The 18,701-nt window shown below is 41.9% G+C and overlaps 2 protein-coding genes across 3 annotated transcripts in view; one reads left to right on the top strand and one right to left on the bottom strand.

Annotated features, from left to right (window-relative positions):
* Window positions 1-29: 29 nt before the first annotated feature.
* tmigd1 (transmembrane and immunoglobulin domain containing 1) lies at window positions 30-3,095 on the bottom strand. The gene is made up of 6 exons (XM_051093332.1): window positions 2,940-3,095; window positions 2,473-2,541; window positions 1,939-2,226; window positions 954-1,238; window positions 741-841; window positions 30-580 (listed from the first exon to the last, which is right to left on the bottom strand). Exons 2-6 carry the CDS (start codon window positions 2,528-2,530, stop codon window positions 563-565), a joined length of 750 nt encoding a protein of 249 aa, XP_050949289.1. The 5' UTR covers window positions 2,531-2,541; window positions 2,940-3,095; the 3' UTR covers window positions 30-562.
* A 1,684-nt stretch (window positions 3,096-4,779) lies between these two features.
* slc47a1 (solute carrier family 47 member 1) overlaps window positions 4,780-18,701 on the top strand; it is a 28,440-nt gene continuing 14,518 nt past the window's right edge. Inside the window, exons 1-3 of one of the 2 annotated variants that reach the window (XM_051093929.1) lie at window positions 4,781-5,771; window positions 6,340-6,441; window positions 17,866-17,934. In XM_051093929.1, the coding sequence (XP_050949886.1) occupies window positions 5,601-5,771; window positions 6,340-6,441; window positions 17,866-17,934 (342 nt within the window). In that variant the 5' untranslated portion in view covers window positions 4,781-5,600. Of the gene's footprint in view, window positions 5,772-6,339; window positions 6,442-17,865; window positions 17,935-18,701 lie in introns of both variants that reach the window. The other variant, XM_051093930.1, reaches the window with a different exon arrangement.

Below are 18,701 nucleotides of genomic sequence, written 5' to 3' on the forward strand. Positions count from 1 at the left end.
ATAACTTACATCCTTTTTTATTTTTCACACACACACACTGAACTTAAAAGTTGGCAACCCTGCATTTCTTTATGATCACAACCACATATTGCTCATGATCTGACTGAATGGTTAAAGGTTAATGACTTCTAGGTACATTTAACAGGCCAATTTACACAAAAATCTTGTCCTTGAGATTATAAAATATCTTGCAATTCACTTTAATGAGATTATTTTACTGTGTCTCTAACAAACAGCCATCAATGTTCTAGGAGTGTCTTTGCTGGCTCAGAGACAAAGTATAATGATTTTTAGTGCAGTTTCTCAATAGCATATGAATCAGAGAAGAAACACACAAGGAAATCATCTAAAAAATCACGAGTATAAAGAGTTGTTTAACGAAAAGCTAAGCAGGAATAAAGGGAGATGTTTTGTTTTTGAATGACTAATTTATGTTTAAGAGTGCTGTCCCATATGCCAGTCCAGTAATGGTTACTTGACTATTCCAGTCTGACCTTCTCAATGCTCAACATCTCAGATAGCTGTGGTTTCAATTCCTGAGATGCAGTTCCATTGGAGATGTTCAATTTGATTTGCCGCACTATAGGACACCAAAAAGACAAAGCCTTTTGAACAGTTTGCAATACTTTTAGACAAAAAATATTTGTGTTAAATGAACTACTGAGAGTATCATTTTATACAGGCCTGTTGTCTTTATTTTTTTTAAATCATGGTGATAATCAAAAATGAAGCTGTCATACCTTAATTTTATTCCTCCTAGAAATTATTGCAAATACAATTGTGCACAAAATCACCACCACTCCAGCAATTGTGGGTCCTAGAGGGAACCTTAGCACTTTATCTAATATAGGAGAAAAATTAAACATACATTTAAAAAATTGAACATAAATTATAAAAGTAAAACAGAGTACAAAAAGTCAAAGTACAAATAAGGATAAAACAGGACCACAGACCTTCAACTGTAATGTTAAATGTCCTGGCCATAATTCCATAGACAGCTGAGTTTACTTCGCAGATGTACATTCCTTGATGTATATCACGCTTAGCTTTTGTGATTGATAACTGGGCAGTAATTCCGTTACTGGTTGTTTTGTAACTACCAGAGGTCAGATCCAGAACTTCACCATTCTTTTTCCAAGCCACAGTTACAGGAGGGTTGGCACGGACATCACAGGACAGAACAACATCAGTTGTTTCTTCAACAAACAATTCCTTAGTGTCATTGAGGTCTGGGGGATCTGTAATAATGGCATTCGAAGCTTAGAATAAAACAGTGTCTGACAATATCTGCTAACTAGTTTGTTTCATCAACATTAATGAAAAACCAAAATACGAAAAAGCAGCATGTTCATCACAAGAGTTTGGCTCAGTTCCATTCCTGTTTATTTTTGAGGAATATCCCAGATTCAATTCAAGTTCTAATAAAAGGACCAATTAACAGCATTTGTGCCAAAATGTTGATTACCACAAAAAGTAAATTCTACTTGGCCCTTGTTTTCTTTAAAAAAATAAAAATAAATTATGAATGAATAAATAAATACAGTGAGGCATATACAATGAAAGTATGCCTAAATGGGGCCAATTAGATTGGATTTAAAAGCAGATATGTGAAACTTAAAGTTTTACAGTTAGTTTAGAACAACTACATTAATAACTAAGTTAAAATGTTTTTAATTGTTTAATCTGTTAAACAGTTTAAACAACATTATTTTAAACTGTTTAGGGTTTTAGGGATATGGAGGTCCATTGTTAAGTTGTTAAAATGGATATAACTTTGGATTCTTTAACTTAGTTAACAGTGTACATTTAATGACAATAAATTCCTTGTGGAGTTTATTCTGTAACTGCTAAACGGAAATGAAATGGATCCCAAACTTGCCAGTTCACCTTTCTAAATATTTTTGTTTAGTCATATTTCCCCAAGTATTCTGAACTTACACTGAACGTCAAACTCGATGGAGCTGTTCATACTTGCATCACCCTTCAGCTGACAGGTAAAGATGACTCCGTTGTCCTCTTTAGTGACAGGCTGTACACACAGACTACTCCGGTACAGGCGGTTTTCTTCTGCCAGGTTCACCCGCACACCATTACGGAACCACTGCAGTTCTTTTTGTGTAGATGGGTCTATACCTTCATCAGTCATACAAGTCAGAGTAACAGTTTTCTCAACCTCTGTCCGAAGCAGGCTGCCGGTGGCCAGTGGATATGACTCAACAGTGACCGCTGTTTAGAAAAAAAAAATTAACTATTAAGCAGTTCATTCAGGTGAAACAAACTAAAATTGTTGCGGTACAGATTAATACTCTCTGTATGTCCTATACAGGTTAATATACTTAGGTTAATACTCTACAGGTTAAAACACTCTTTCTAATTTAATATACTGAACAACATTCTGTATAATGTTAGAACAGGCAGTATTTTAATCTGCTTGGAAGCATCAGACTTTGAAAACATGTAGTGATAGATTACCTTTTACATGACTGACAAAGCACAACAGGAACAGAGAAACACCAACCGATACTTTCATCTTTGTATTTCCTGAATGACAAAAAGACATATAAAAACGTCTGGAAAAGTTTTTGAAAAGTCTGATTTGTGAAATGTTTTATGGATTTGTTCTTTAACTGAAATCATATTATGCTAGAAATATTTAACAAAATAGCCTTAAACTCAATATCAGTGGGGTCTTAAAAAACACTGGATCCCATTGTTTTTTTTTTTTTTTTTTTTTTACTATATATATATATATATATATATATATATTTTAAATATCTCGTTCCACCAAAAAAGAAGGTCATACAGGTTTTGAAGGACATGGCGGTAAGTAAATTATGGCAAGATATTTGATTTTTTTATTTTTATTTTTTTAATGAATATATGAAATCTTAATTGCATTCTCAGAAATTCAGAGACCCTTTTCACAACCATTTACTCACCAAAGTTTCGTGCGACAGTTCTCTGGAAAATGCCAAATCCAAAGGTTGCGTGAAGTCTGAAGAGGCTTGTGTCTTCACACCAATGCTTTATATTATGTCACTTTACAGCACTTAACAGGAATTGAAATCACCTCCCCTCACGGTCACAGACCTTTTGGTGTTGTGTAAAAATAGGCTGAATGGCTTTTAAGTGTCAACTCAATGTCTCTAGTTGGAATGGGAAGGATGAAAGCAGAAAAATCCTATAAAGATATAGTCTCTAAGCCATAAAAACTTTTGCGATAAGAGAAATTTAATGTTCTATAATTTATGTCAATGCCAAAAGCATTAAATATAAAAATACATGTCCCAACCCAAAATGAATCATGCATTCCTTTAGTGTTTCTATGTGATATCTGTGTTGAGTGAAGGTGACACAGGGCAATGACATTATGCACATGTACAGCAAATAATACTACAGTTAAACAAATCTGTTACAAATACTGTTATATATTTAAGGAAAATACTTTACTATATTTAATGGCATAGCTGTTATCAACCAGATGGTTGAAAAATAATTAATAGTTGTTAAGAAATTACGTAATTATATCTAATTATGTGTTTTCTTGTGCATGTTGTACACATGCGCACACATTTGTTTTCACCCCAATTTTAAAACAAAAGATGTATTATGTGATTTACATAACGTAACGATGGGCCTCAATTATTATCCACCAGGGGGCCCAGTTTGACCATTGTGAGGTAATAATGTTAATGTTCAAAGTCAAATTGTAGCTACAATTTACAGATATCAGAAGTTCAGATGTGAATTTTAACCATGAAATCAAGGTTAGCTTCAATGTATCTGATTAGGCCTACAGGCATGAAAATGTCTTTCTGACTGATCTCTCTCTCTCTCTCTCTCTCTCTCTCTCTCTGTACAGAGTTACATGATTAGTGTCAATAATTTGCTTGTTTAAATAGAGACATAGATATAATACAGAATCCTAAATAATTCCTTTTCAATTTAAATCAACATGTTTGTTTGTTTTTTAAACTCTTAGAGCCAATTTAAATGAACTTTTTGATTGTTGATTTTGTTTTGATTTTTGATTTTCACTGTACATGTATTTGTTAATCACTTTTGTGTTTGTTTTGTTTAAATTTGTTAATTATGGCTAAAACAGAACAGAAACATCATAACTAACAGTAATTATTCTTTAAGAGTTATTGCTGTCATGAACCATTGTCTTTTGTCATAACATATAAAACTGTATTTATGTTGGAACAGCGGCAATATGCACTGTAGAAAGCAGATAGTAAAAGAAGGTTGATGAATAAGCATTCAGAGGAAAGAATTTGAGAACTTCGTTCTAGAACACATTGTACTGTGTATATGCATTTGTGCATACTGTATGTGGCATGCATGTGTAAGAGAAGATAAACTGTTTTACTGCATGTTTTAGTGCATAACTTTCATTCCTTCTATTCCCTTCCCATTCCAGATTTCAGTCTTCAGCATTTCTTACTGCGTATCAGATAAGACATGGATAACTTGCAAAGGAAAGGGTAAAGGTTATTCTAATTTGCCACCCATAGAGATGTACACACATACTGTGCATTACATGACTTCTCACAAAACTCACAAATAAAGAATTTTTGAAAATGTTTACATTAGACCCTAACATTTTTTTTTATATTCATTTTATATTCATTATTTCTTATTCATTTAACATTTCTTTTTCATTTTCTTTTTCTTTCTTCCTTTTCTTCTTTCTTTAAAGCAATTTTACTTCTTATTATTACATTTTGAATCTTTTTTCAACAACAAAAATGTAGTTAATGCAATAATATTCGAACACACTTTTTGACTAGTTAAAAAAAGTGTAGTTTATTGAATGATCAGCATTGGTTGTGCAAGGCTTAGGTTGACTGAGGTTAAGCATTACTGTTTAACCGAACGGGCATGTTCATGACCAAAGGTCATTATAATGTGCCAACAATAACTGCTGGTGCTGGAGATCCATGGCATGCTACCAAGAGGTAATGTGCCAGTATATTACAAATAGTAATATTTAGGTGATCTGAATGAGTCAACGAGTCACTTTCTAACACATATTATCCTTCAAAGGATTCAAACCTAAACAGTCTAGATGTGGTTTAGCAAGTATATACTTCACTTAACTCTGAGTGTACAGGTTAAAGGCCACTTTATGGATCATGTGTCTCAAAGTAAAGCATCTCCTGCTCATTATGCTGCATTAATAAAATTGACAACTTAGAAAGCAAATGCTTTAGCATGGGTTCCTCAAAGGAACAGCAATCTGTTATTTACACAGGCATTCCTGATAAGATTACTGGTGCATTTAAGAAGTACGAAAGGCTAACCCGCCCCTTACAGCCCCCCTCAGAGCTGCTGTACTCCATACAGGGAATTATAAAGAGCTTGCTTGTGACCTGCCTCTCTTGGGCTCCCTCTGTGACTGAAGGCAGCAGGTCACTTAATCAGTGTTCCAGCACTATTTGATTTGATTGTTTCTGCCTCCATGGACTGATAACATCATTATTGGGAAAAAAACACTGCTGGAAAGAAGCTGTCTCATTTCTATATTACTCCTGTTGTTTTCTCTGTCCTTCTCTCTCTTCATCCTCTTTTCTTATTTTCTTGTATTCAACGACTGAATGGATAAAGCTGGGATGCCTGAGGCTTGCGGGTCCCTGGCAAGCAATGAACAAATCACCGAGGCAACAGCACCTAGTTCTAAACTCTTCTGTTGCAGCTGTGTGCGTCGCTGGGTTCCCCTGGCCTACAGAGAGGAGCTCTACCATGTTTTGCGTCTTTCCATGCCCCTGGTGAGTCATCTCTTTGTTCCGTCTCTCTCAGTTACTCATGTCATGCTGCAACTCACTGTAAACTTTAAATACAAGAGCTTTGCCAGCTGAAACTGGCTCTGGGGTGCATGTTTGGTTTTGACACATGCCTGTAACTTAAGTTAGTGTTGGAAATTTTGTGACTGATGAGGATGTGAAATAGAATTTCTGTGGTCTGTCCCTCCCTTGTGGTTATTAATTCCAGATAAAGAATTTTTGTAATCCTTATCCTGTATTGGCATTTCAAATATACCCACATATAAAACATATACCCACACATATACAATATATAATATAGATCCATTTTTGGTTTTGTTTTTTTAACATTTTAAACACACACACACACAAACACACTCTCAAAACAAATTGTTTATTACAATGCAATGTATACTAATATATTACTAATATAGTTTTTGATTTGCAAAAGTTCAAATAGTCTTTTGTGAGATTTTTACATGGGATGCAGATCTCTGAACAGCTGTCTATGTGTGTGTGTGAGAGTGTTTTGTAACCTTATGTTCTTTGATGTCCAAATTTTCATCTTCCACAGCTCATCTCCAGAATCTCAAACTTTCTACTGCCATTCGTCATCACAATATTCTGTGGTCACCTAGGAAATGCTGAATTGGCTGGATATGCCCTGGCCTCTGCGGTAATTCATCCACTATTTAATGCAGCTGTCAGGAAAAAAAAGTGCAAAAACTGTACCTTAAGAGGTACAACACTTGCCATTTGGGCAGTGCCTTCAAATAATAGAATAGAAAAACAGAATAGATCTTTATTGCCATGGGTAACAACGGAAATGCACACTTTTGTTCCTCATCTACCCTTAAAGATTGTATATTAGTATCGTTGTCCTGAAATTTAGTAAATTTTAATACTGAAGTGAAGGTGATGGTAGACCAGGGGCGTTGCTAGACCTAAAGCTCTACATTAATTTTTCTATCACTTTTTTCTTGAAAGTCTGACGCGTGGACATTTCTGTGCAAAAGGACCGCACGAGTTTGTGTTTTCGTGTCTGTGTCGCTTTTATAAGCATGAATTAGGTTACTACATTTTTTGCCACGATTATAAATGTAAATGAATACACCGACAAATAAAGTAAATTGTTAAAACTTAAGATTTATACTGGGGCACAGCAGATTTATACTGGGGCACGTGCTGCTTCGCCTCGTAGAGCACTGAAAAAGAAAAAAAAAAGGAAGAATTTCAGGTTGGGTGCCTTCTCCTGAGTGTTCAAGGCTTGATTATTGGTTTCTGGGTGCTGGTAGCGACGTTCCACCTCGCTCCACCCCAGTGGCATTCTTCCTGGAGGTTCATGAGGAGTTCACTAAGTTGTGGTGGGCCGCTTACACCATTCGCTCATGTCTGAGCTCCTCTCTCCTCACTACCCTGGATGGTTGGCCAGCCAGGGGGTACGTTGACGTTCCCCAGGTGGAGCATGTGGATGCGGTGCACTTGTGCCTGCAAAACGCCGCTACCTGGCGAAACCGTCCACGCCTCCCGTCCAAAGCCTGTAAGCTGTTGTCAGCTCTCGCTGCCAAGGATTTCAGTGCTTTGGGCTAGGCTGTCTCCACCCTGCATGCCATGGCCATCCTGCAAGTCCACCAGGCCAAGAAAAGAAAAAAACTGTACCAGGATAGTTCTGACCAGAGGTTGATGCAGGAACTGCGTATGGTGACTGACTTCGCTCTCCAGGCGAATAAGGTCACGGCACTGTCCCTTGGTCAGGTGATGTCTATGATGGTAATCCAGGAGCGCCATCTCTGGCTGAACCTGATGCAGACAAAGTGCGCTTTCTTGACGCACCCATCTCCCAGGCCAGCCTCTTTGGCGACACTGTCGAGGACTTTGCCCAGCAGTTCTCGGCAGTACAGAAACAGACTGAGGCGATCAAACACATCTTGCCCCAGCATAAGTCCGGGTGCCGGGCCTCTGCCTATTCGTCACCAAGGGAGCCCCCCCCGTGGCCTCTACACCTACTCCACCTCCTGCAACACCAAAGGAGGCAACCCTCTAGCTGGGACGTCAAGCTGGCCGCAGGAGTGCGGCCCAGCCCGCTGCTCAGGGACCCGCTAAGTACACCCGCAGGACTGTGAAGCTACCCTGACATGGGCCACCCAGAGATGGAGGAGATTGCTCTTCGGGGGACTCGGACATCTACACCCCCAACCCCGGGGGAGGGCCGGGGGATGGTGCCTTCGCTGCCACCTTTTCACCAAAAGAGCAATTTCCTCAATCTCTGGGTCTTTTGCCTCAAGTTCAGTTTGTGAGCGACGCTTTGCTTCCTCAGATTCAGACTTGGAGTATGACTTCGCCACCACTGCAGGAATGAGTGGAAGAAGGTAAGTGACTTTACTCCAGGACGCCCTGCTTCCTGGGTTTAGTCACCTTCCCCCTCTAGGCTGCCCCGCTGCGGGTATGTCAGTGAGCGCTCCATTGATCCCACTTGTACACAAGCTGGGGGCCTAGCTAGCATTTCCCAGCCTGTCTCGCTGGTTGATCTGGACGGTTTGACTCGGCAACGCGATTCAGTTCGCGAGGCGCCTGCCCACGTTCAGAGGTGTCCTCTTCACATCTGTCCGTACGGACACAGATGCCTCTGTCCTGCGTGCCGAGATTGCGGTAGACCTGGTAGACCTGTTTGCTTCCCCAGAATCCTCTCTTTTACTCCCTGACCGAGGCCCCCCTCGGCAGGTACGCACTGGCACACAGCTGGCCCTGGGGCCTCCTCAAGTATGCCTTTCCCCCAGTGAGGAGATCAGGGAGGACGAGGAGCAGGTTCTATTAGTTGTGCCTTACTGGCCCACCCAAACTTGGTTTGTCGACCTCATGCTCCTCGCGACAGCCCCTGCCTGGAAGATTCCCCAGAGGAAAGACCTTCATTCTAAGGGGATGGGCACAATTTGGCACTCGCGTCCCGATGTGTGGAACCTGCATGTCTGGCTTCTGGACATGTGCAATAGATAACGTCACTCAGGCAAGAGCCCCCTCTCTGAGGCAGGCCTATGCTCTAAAGTGGGGCCTGTTCATTGAATGGTGTTCCTCTCGCCGAGAGGACCCCTAGAGATGCTTGGTTGAAGTGGTGCTTTTCTTCCTGCAAGAGAAGTTGAAGCGGAGGCTGTCCCCCTCCCCTTTGAAAGTGTACATTGCGGCCATTGTGGCTTATCATGTCACAGTGAACGGCTCGTCCCTAGGGAAGCATCACCTGATCGTTGGGTTCCTGAGAGGTGCGAGGAGGAATAATCCTCCTAGGCCGCACCTTATCCACTCTTGGGATTTCTCCGTGGTCCTCCGGAAACCTGAAATATCTGTCTCTTAAGACCTCGCTCCTGGTCGCGCTCACTTCCATGAAGAGGCTGGGGGACCTGCACGAAACATTCCTTGAGATCGGTCTGGCTGATTCTCACATGACCTTGAGACCCTGGTTATGTGCCCAAGGTTCTTACCACTCCTTTTTGAGATCAGGTGGTGAACCTGCATGTGCTGCCCGCAGGGTGTTGCTGTGCTCTGCGCATTTACGTGGACTGCACCTGGAGCTTCAGACACTCCGAGAAGTTTGCTTTGGAGGTCAGCAGAAGGGAAATGCTGTCTCCAAACAGAGGTTGGCCCATTGGGTGGTAGATGCCATAACCTTGGCGTTCCAATGCCAATGCCAATGCTGCGCCATTCCTTATGGATCCATGCACCTTCTCCCAGTTGTTCCCCTCCGGTGAACTCTGGGTCCTCCATTGCCCTCGCAGTTCGGACTAGGAAAGAGTAGTCTGCGACTGTGTCCGGCAGGGGGTCTCCTGCACCCACTCCAGTCGTGTCTCAGTATCCTCCACGGTTTATTCCAGCCTAGATATATTCTATTTACTCTGTTTTTCACATGACTTCATATTTGTCATCGTGCTCCGCCCCCCAGTGGTTGCTTTAGATACCTGGCACTCCTGGTGGGCCCGTTATCTGGCTTACAGGACGTAGGGAAGGTTACATGTTGAGCTCCATTTGTCCTGACATGCTTGCCTGTCAGCATTTGTACCTCAACTATGTAACGCAGTTCATAGGAAAGGAGACGTTATGTCCTTATGCCACAATCCTGAACTGCGCTGAATGCCGGGTTGGAGCTTGGCTCCTTAGCATAAATCTGAATGAGTGGATGCATGCCACAATCTTATATACCTGTATGTATGGGGGAGTGGCTTGGCATGCAAATTCCACTCGCCATTGGCCTTTTCTCTTTAGCTCAGAGGTGATTGGGCTCTCAAGTGAGACCCCAAATACGTCAATCGACGTAACGTCTCCATTCCTTCCAGGAACAGACGTAACCTAGACGTTTTTTTCTGTTAGTTTACTTATATTTTTATTTTAAGACATTATATTCGTGCTTTGGAAGTTTGTGAGAGAGCCGCTTTGCAGCAGCTCTCCTGGACGTGGTAAGTGTCCGTGTTGTTAAAAAAAAAAAGGATGGCTGGACTCGAAAATGCACTCTGGTGCAAGGTGGTATTTATTTACAATGAGGCTTGGTGATCCACGGTTGTGCAATGTTTACAAAGTACCCAAAAAAACAAAAAAAAAAAATAAACAAAATAACGCCATCGGCAAAACAAAATATCCCAAAATATACAATATATACACAGGTATCCACAATATACGTTGCTGTTAAAGGGTTTTGACTCGTTCACGGCACTACAATAGCACGCTCACTTGTCTGCCCTACCGAGAGACACACTTTCTAGAGTGGAAGCACTTTTTATATGTTCCACCAATCCCCTTCCGGGTGATCAGAGAGCTTGGAGGAGCGTGACCAGCTTCAAAATAAGAGTCCACCCACAATAGCGCTTGGCTTCGCCGCCGCCTCCTCCAACTCAGAACAATTACAAATACAACATGAAACGGGTAAAACACAAAAATACACATAACAGTTCCCAAGTATGTATGCACGTATAATATGTTTCATAGGGATGCAGAGGGGAAAAGTAATGTGGAGCTTTATGTATGTGTGCCGTAAGATAGCCACTTTATGTATGTGTGCACCCACCACTACGGCTGCCAGGCGGGGGGGTTAATGTATGTGAATGTAAACAGTGCTGACTCGGCCAGGGCTAGATCTCCTTCCTTACATCACCTCCTCCTTCTCCAGGTGGACGACCGTCCGTTACACGCGACAGGTAGTCCGCCACAACATCTTCCCAGGAATGTGTCGTACTTGGAACTGGAAAGGTTGTAAGGACAGGTACCACCGAGTGACCCTTGCATTGTGATCCTTCATGGTGTTGATCCAGCTTAAGGCCCAATGGTCGGTCTCCAAGTCAAACTCTCTTTCGAGCAGATAGTACCGGAAACTCTCTAGGGCCCACTTAATGGCCAGGCACTCTTTTTCGACAGTCGAATACCTCTGTTCCCTGGGCAACAACTTTCGGCTCAAAAAGACCACTGGCCTTTCTTCCCCAGTTGACCCCTGGGCCAGGACAGCTCCAAGACCTGTAGACCTCCTATACCATCCTATTAGCCCCAGAAATGACCTCACCTCCTTCTTCGTGGTGGGTCTTGGACTTCGCTGGATTGCCTCCACCTTACTAACTTGTGGCTTGATTTGTCCGTTGCCCAGAATGTATCCGAGGTATGATGTCTCTTTCTGTGCCCATCAACACTTCCTCGTGTTCAAGGTTAATCCAGCCCTTTGTATCCTTCCCGGTGTTTCTTCCAGGTGTTGTAGGTGGTCTTTAACCCCCTGGGGTCGACGATCACGCCGGCGTGATCAGCTCACGTTTTTTAAGATCAGTGCAAAAGACACTAAAAATACTCTGTCAGTTTTGGTCACACAAATAAGTGTTATACATCATTAAAAACCATTAAGTGTATACTTTTTTTGGAGCACACTCACAATAAAAACTGAACTATGTGCTGCTTTAAATTAAAGAAAATAAACAGGGTGCTTTCTCAGTCTTCACTGTCTCCGCGAACGGCTTTTAGAAACGCATCAATAAAATGAACCTAAACTCAGTGAATACTCAACACAGAGACAGGAGAGATATATCTATAGAAAGCTTGATATCTCTACTTTTAAATAAATCAAGTCTTATCAAAAACAAATATTCTTTGCTAAAGTAATCCGCGTGAAACCAACGTGATGCCTAGTTTTTCCCTCAGAGCTAATTATTTTTAATGCGATCACGCCCAGGAGCTGCTTTTGCTTTTGATATGATAAATAGCCACGTGCGTGGCGCCGCGTGTTAGCGCCCACATCATCGTAAACAAAGCTTGACAGTTCATCAAGTTTATCTTGGCTAATGTTCGTTTCTGGAAGAAGACACGCTGAAAGAAACGGCAGAATTTACCTTCAGAAAAAAAAAGACGCGCTGAGAGGAATAACACAGAATTCACCTCAGATGAAGAACAACACGACGCGCGGCTGATCCAGAGGAAGAGATCAGTCTGACGAGTAAGTAATGTTTCTTTTTTGCATTAGTTAACGTTTTATTTTGACATACGTTTGAACACATTTACTAGCTTGGGTTTTCCTAAACTGTGATTCCTGGCTAAAATGTTTGAAATCGAGTGAAATATTTTGAAAATGAAAGTAGCTCATTGTATCTAAATTTCTTACGACGCGATGAAGTTTTCATGTTCTATATAATATAAAACAAAATACGATATAAAAGTAATATGAGTGTACACTGTAACATGATGAATGCTACGAGTCGAAGTATGTCTAGATCATGTTTATTATTAATAATTTGTTCCCAAATAGAGTTTTATAAGGTGCCAAACCATAATTTGTTTCTCAGATATAAAATGTCCTTTTTACATAATACAAATTTGGCGTGAATCTGTGACTACAAGATCGTTATATACAGATTCTTCTGATATTAACATGCTCAGAGGTGTTTTTTGTTTTTCTTTTTTAGTGATCTGATACCTGCACCACAGATGAATATTGCTGAGTCTCTTCAAACTTCTGAGAGCGCTGTACCAACATCAAATATTATTCTTCACTGATTTTCAGTAACATAAGCTCTGTGACTGATTTTTTTTTTTTTTTTTTTTTTTTTTTTTTTTTATCTTGAATCCATGGAAAGAAGCAGGAAACACTTAAATATCAGGTATGGTTTACTAGTTTGACTTGCTGAACAGGAATGACACAAGGTCTGTTCACATCTCTGTGGTTAGATCAGTGAGTACAATAATAATCTTTGACCATCATTATGTATGTTTTGATTATATTGTGTTGTAAATAAAATACAAACGACCAAAACCCCCCCATTATCTTACTTTCCTCTCATTCTTTGTTATCTGCCTCATAGTGACAGTCACAGTGATGGGCCATTAGGGGACGGCCTTTTGTCTCTCAGGTGTGAATCACTAAATATTCATGGCCGTTATCCCTCCCTCGCATATGGCTTTCTATCACAAAACATGTCTTAGAAAATTTACATCAATATATTGTTTTCTGTGAAAGAGTAAGCACGGTCATTTTCACATCATTTTGAAGTAAATATTCTAGCCTACAAGAGTGATTACTCAAAAGCCTTCCTCAGGACTATTCAGTATGAGTTTTATGGCCTTATTTCAGCTACATTTGTTTTCCCAAAACTTACTAACCATGCATAATATTTTTTTTTCTAAAAAATGCAAACATGTACATCCATCTTGCTCACATATTATTGTAGCACTGTTTGTGCTGAATACAATTTTTTTTTTTTTGTTGGCCAGTAGTATGTTATAAGTAGTTGAAATAAGCACAAATGTCAGGGCATGTCTAAACATCTAAAGGGCCCCAAAATCACCTCAGACCCCAGAGGGTTAAAGGTGTCACTGAAGATGATAACATCATCTAGGTAAGCAGCAGCCCACTTCCCACAGCGCTGCAGGACTCAGTCCATCAGGCGTTGAAATGTAGCAGGTGCCCCATGTAAGCCAAAAGGAAGAACAGTAAAATGGAATAACCCAGAGGGTGAACGGAAGGCAGTGTAGGGCCGTGAGGCAGGGTCAAGGGGCACCGAGCCCTGCCAATCCTTTCCAGGAGTTCATCAATGCGGAGCATCGGGTAAGCGTTGAACCTGGACTGACTGTTTAGCTTCCGGAAGTCGATGTAGACACGTAAGCTCTTGTCTTTCTTGGGGACAATGACTAGGGGACTCCACTCACTCTCTGAGGGCTCAATCACTCCTAGGTGCAGCATTGTTTGAATTTCTTGTTTTAGTGGCATAAGAAGACTTTCAGGGACTCGGTAGGGTCTTTGTCTGCAAGGAGTCGTATCTGTCAGGTGGATGTGATGTTGGATGACAGTAGTCCGCCCAGGCCTCTGGCGGAGTAACTGTGGGAACTGGGTTAAGAGTTGGAGCAGTTGGGTCTGGTCTTGTTTTGGCAGGTATTTGATATCTGCATTCAGTTGTTGCACTTGTGCCAACTTGTCATCCTCGTCTTCCTACAAGCTCACCTGGCGTACCATCAGTGCAGTCTTTGCCGTGTCGCAATGTCGTTCTTTCCACTCTTTCAACAGGTTCACATGATAAATTTGTTTGTCTTTGCCTTTGTCTGGGTGGTACACCTCGTACGTCACTGGTCCCATCTTCCTTGTTATGGTGTACGGCCCCTGCCATCTTGCTAGTAGTTTGTTTGCAGAGGTGGGTAACAGTAACAGCACCTTCTGCCCTGGTTGGAACTCACGCTGTCTGCAATTTTTGTCGTACCACAGCTTTTGGGCTCGTTGGGCTTGCTGGAGGTTAACGGTGGCCTCTTCATGGTACTTGTTTAACCGCTCTCTCATTTCCAAGATGTAGCTTACAATGCTGTGCTCAGATGGCTTGGTGGTTGGCTCCCAGCTTCTCCTTAGCATATCCAAGGGCCCCTGGACATGCCTGCTATACAACAGTTCGAAAGGTGAAAACCCTGTTGACGCCTGGGGAACTTCTCTGTATGCAAATAGAAGAAAGGGAAGCCATTTATCCCAGTCACGCCCTGTGTCTGCTATAAACTTCCGAAGCATGGTTTTTAACGTTTGGTTAAACCTCTCCACCAGACCGTCCATCTGTGGTTGGTATGGACTGGTGCGGATACTTTTAATGCCCAGCTGCTGTTGAAACTGCCTCATCAGCTGTGATGTGAAGTTTGTGCCCTGATCAGTCAGGATTTCAGCTGGTATTCCAACCTTGGAAAACAACTGGAAAAGGTCTTGGATTACCTTGGGTGTTGTTATGGAACGCAAGGGGAATGCCTTGGGGTACCGTGTGGCATAGTCGCTGACTACCAATATATACTGGTTGCCGGTCTTGCTTCGCTCGAGTGGTCCCACTATATCCATGGCAATCCGCTTGAAGGGCTCTGTGATGATTGGCAGTGGTTGCAGTGGAGCTCTGCCCTGATGAACAGCACTGGTTTTCTGGCAAACAGGACAGGACTGACAGTATGTACATCAGTATACATGGTGGGCCAAAAGAATCGTGTATCAAAACGTGTATATGTTTTTTGTTGTCCCAAATGACCCGACCAGTGAACTGAAGGACCAATTTGTAACACAACCGGCCGACAACACTTTGGCAGTACAAGTCGTCTCAAATCTTTACATTGAGCATATAAAACCCCATTTTCAACGACAAAATGTTCTGTCTCAGAATTGGTTTCATCAACATTTTCAGCTTTTTTAAACAAAGGGCTCAAATACAAGTCATTTTTTTGCATACTGCCTATGTCCTTTGGTAATTTCCAGCTAGGTTCCCCGAGATCTTTGATATCTATCTCTGGAACAGGAGAACCCAAATATTTTGCTATGCGCCATTGTCGGCGTGTTTTTCTGGGGCTTTTGGATCCGCCTTGCAACAAACTATCATCAAAGTCTGGCAAAGGCTGCAACCCAGCTCTAGCTTTGGCCCGGGTAACAACAGAGCATGATAACAAAGGGTCTGGTTCAGTGTCTTTGACAGCGCAGTCCATAGGATTTTGTAACAGTTCATTCAGAATAAACAAATCATTCCCTAGAATCATGTCGGCAGGTAAATCAGCAACAATGGCAACAGTTAGCAAATATTTCTGACCATGAATATCCACAGTAACATGAGTACTTGGGTAGTTCTTAACATCACCATGTACACATTTAACATCAATTGTGTCATCAGAACAGACATTTGTAACATGACGTGCTTTGATCAGCGAAATTGCACTACCAGTGTCCAATATAGCATTCAAACTGCGACCATTAACCGACACATTCAGTCTTTGAGAGGAGTCATTTAGTTCATTCAAATCATTATTTTCCTCTCGTGGTACATAACATAGTCCCGTCAACTTTGATTTTTTGGCCGGACACACGGATGTGTGCCCGGGCTGTTGACAATAATAGCACACCAATGCATTGTCTGTGGATGTCGGCAAATTTTCCGCATTATCTAGTCTGCGTGTGTTATACTTTACAGTACATTTGAATGTTTGAGAGCAGTGACTGCTGACCCGATGAGCGTGCACGTACTGTTGTGCCAATTTCGCAGCCACTAGTCCGCTCGTTGGCTCGTGTTCCTTCACCCACGTCTGTGTTTCAGACGGCAGCACCCTTAACAACTGCTCCAGCACGATTATCTCCCCAATCTCCTCTTTCGTTGACTGCTCCGGTCTCACCCAGCAACGATACAGCGTTTGGAGACGATGATAAGTCTCAATGGGTGACTCACCAGCTGGCGTCATTGTGGCACGAAACCGCTGCCGGTATGTCTCTGGGGAAATGTCGAATTTTTCCAATAGTGCTTTCCGCAGCTCTGTGTAGTCCTCAGCCTCCTCCTCATCCATCGCCAGATAAGCCTCCAGCACCTGGCCAGTTAGCAACAGCACCAGTCTGTAGCTCCACTCCTCACGCGGCCATCTCCACGTTCGCGCCATTCGTTTGAAGCAATTGAGGAAGTTCTCCATGTCCTCCCCTGCCTGGAACGTGGGAAGCTGCGGCTCGGATCTGGGAGTGTGTTGTGTTGTTTGTCTGGGCGTTGGCAAACTCATTCTTGGGCTTTCCTCAGCGCTTGGAGTTGTTGGTTGGACTTGGACTGCTGTCGTGATAGAATCGCGCAGCCCCCGGAGTTCTAGCAGATGGCGTTCCTCACGCTTTTGCTGGGCGTCGAGGAAGTCTCGCATGAGGCTAACCATCCCGGCAGTTAGCATCTCTCCCTCCTCTGTGATGGCTTTCTGTCGCGGCATACTGGTTTAGAAGCGTCTTCAAACTTCTCCTCTGACTCCTCCGACTCGCCAGAAAAATCCATTTCTGGATCACGAGCACTCGCGGCCCTGCGCAAGCCTCCACGAGGTTTGCGTCCTCGTTGTGATTTCTTTCGAGTGGCCATCCCACCGCTGCCACCAAATGTGAGAGAGCCGCTTTGCAAAAAAAAAAAAGGATGGCTGGACTCGAAAATGCACTCTGGTGCAAGGTGGTATTTATTTACAATGAGGCTTGGTGATCCACGGTTGTGCAATGTTTACAAAGTACCCAAAAAAAACAACAACAAAAAACCCCCCAAAATAACGCCATCGGCGAAACAAAATATCCCAAAATATACAATATATACACAGGTATCCACAATATACGTTGCTGTTAAAGGGTTTTGACTCGTTCACGGCACTACAATAACACGCTCACTTGTCCGGCCTACCGAGAGACACACTTTCTAGAGTGGAAGCACTTTTTATATGTTCCACCAATCCCCTTCCGGGTGATCAGAGAGCTCGGAGGAGCGCGACCAGCTTCAAAATAAGAGTCTGCCCACAATAGCGCTTGGCTTCGCCGCCGCCTCCTCCGACTCAGAACAATTACAAATACAACATGAAACGGGTAAAACGCAAAAATACACATAACAGTTCCCAAGTATGTATGCACGTATAATATGTTTCTTAGGGATGCAGAGGGGAAAAGTAATGTGGAGCTTTATGTATGTGTGCCGTAAGATAGCGGGGTGGGGGGGTAAACCAGTGCTGACTCAGCCAGGGCTAGATCTCCTTCCTCACAAAGTTGATCTGATTGAAAATGCAGTGTCTGTATCTCCAAGAAAGAAGCAGTGAGAGATAAGGAGACAGTGTTCAGTGATCACACTGCTAAAGCATTATTTGTCTCCCTCAGACTGTTAATGTCACCACAACTGCCACAGGATGCGGTCTGGCCCTCACATGTGACACACTCGTCTCTCAGGTAGTCTTAACTGATGATAACCTAAACATACAGTAATTTATAGTGTGTTTCCTGCCAACAGACTAGCTCAATAACCCACTATTGTGTTTGTACCCATTTTTTTTGTGGGAGTAGGGTATAATGGTTGTTTTTGTGTTTCTGGCAGGGTGTGCGGTGAGAGACAAACACTTGTCCTAATTTTCTTTTCTTTTTTGAGCATTTATTAATATCTCCAACTATCAATATCCCAGCCAACATGCAAAATACCAACATGTAACTGAATTCGACTGTGGTACTGTGATAGTGTGTTATAGTATCTGATGTAATATCATTACTTACATACCATTGTTTAACAATTATCATGACAATACTATACAATGGAGGTAATACCATAGTATAATAGTTTGCTACTTTTTAAGTGAAAACAAAGATTAACAAGATATTCCTTTCTGCTGATTTAAAAAAAAAAAAAAAAAAAAAAAAATTCTAAAAGAATAGTTTACCACAAAATGAAAATCTGCTAAAATGTACTCACCCTCAGGCCATTCAATATGCAGATGAGTTTGGAGAAATGAAGAAATGTAGCATTACATCACTTGCCCACCAGTGAATCCTTAACAGTGAATGGGTGTTGCCATGACAGTTCAAACTGCTGATAAAAACATCACACTAATCCACAACACGACTTCAGTCCACCAGTTAACGTTTTGTGCAACCAAAAAATGTGTTTGTATTAAACAAATCTATCATTAAGACAATATTAACTTCAGACTGTTGCCTCTAGCTAA

This window comes from Labeo rohita, chromosome 21 (assembly GCF_022985175.1).
Source record: "Labeo rohita strain BAU-BD-2019 chromosome 21, IGBB_LRoh.1.0, whole genome shotgun sequence".
In the NCBI taxonomy this organism is placed as follows: domain Eukaryota; kingdom Metazoa; phylum Chordata; class Actinopteri; order Cypriniformes; family Cyprinidae; genus Labeo; species Labeo rohita.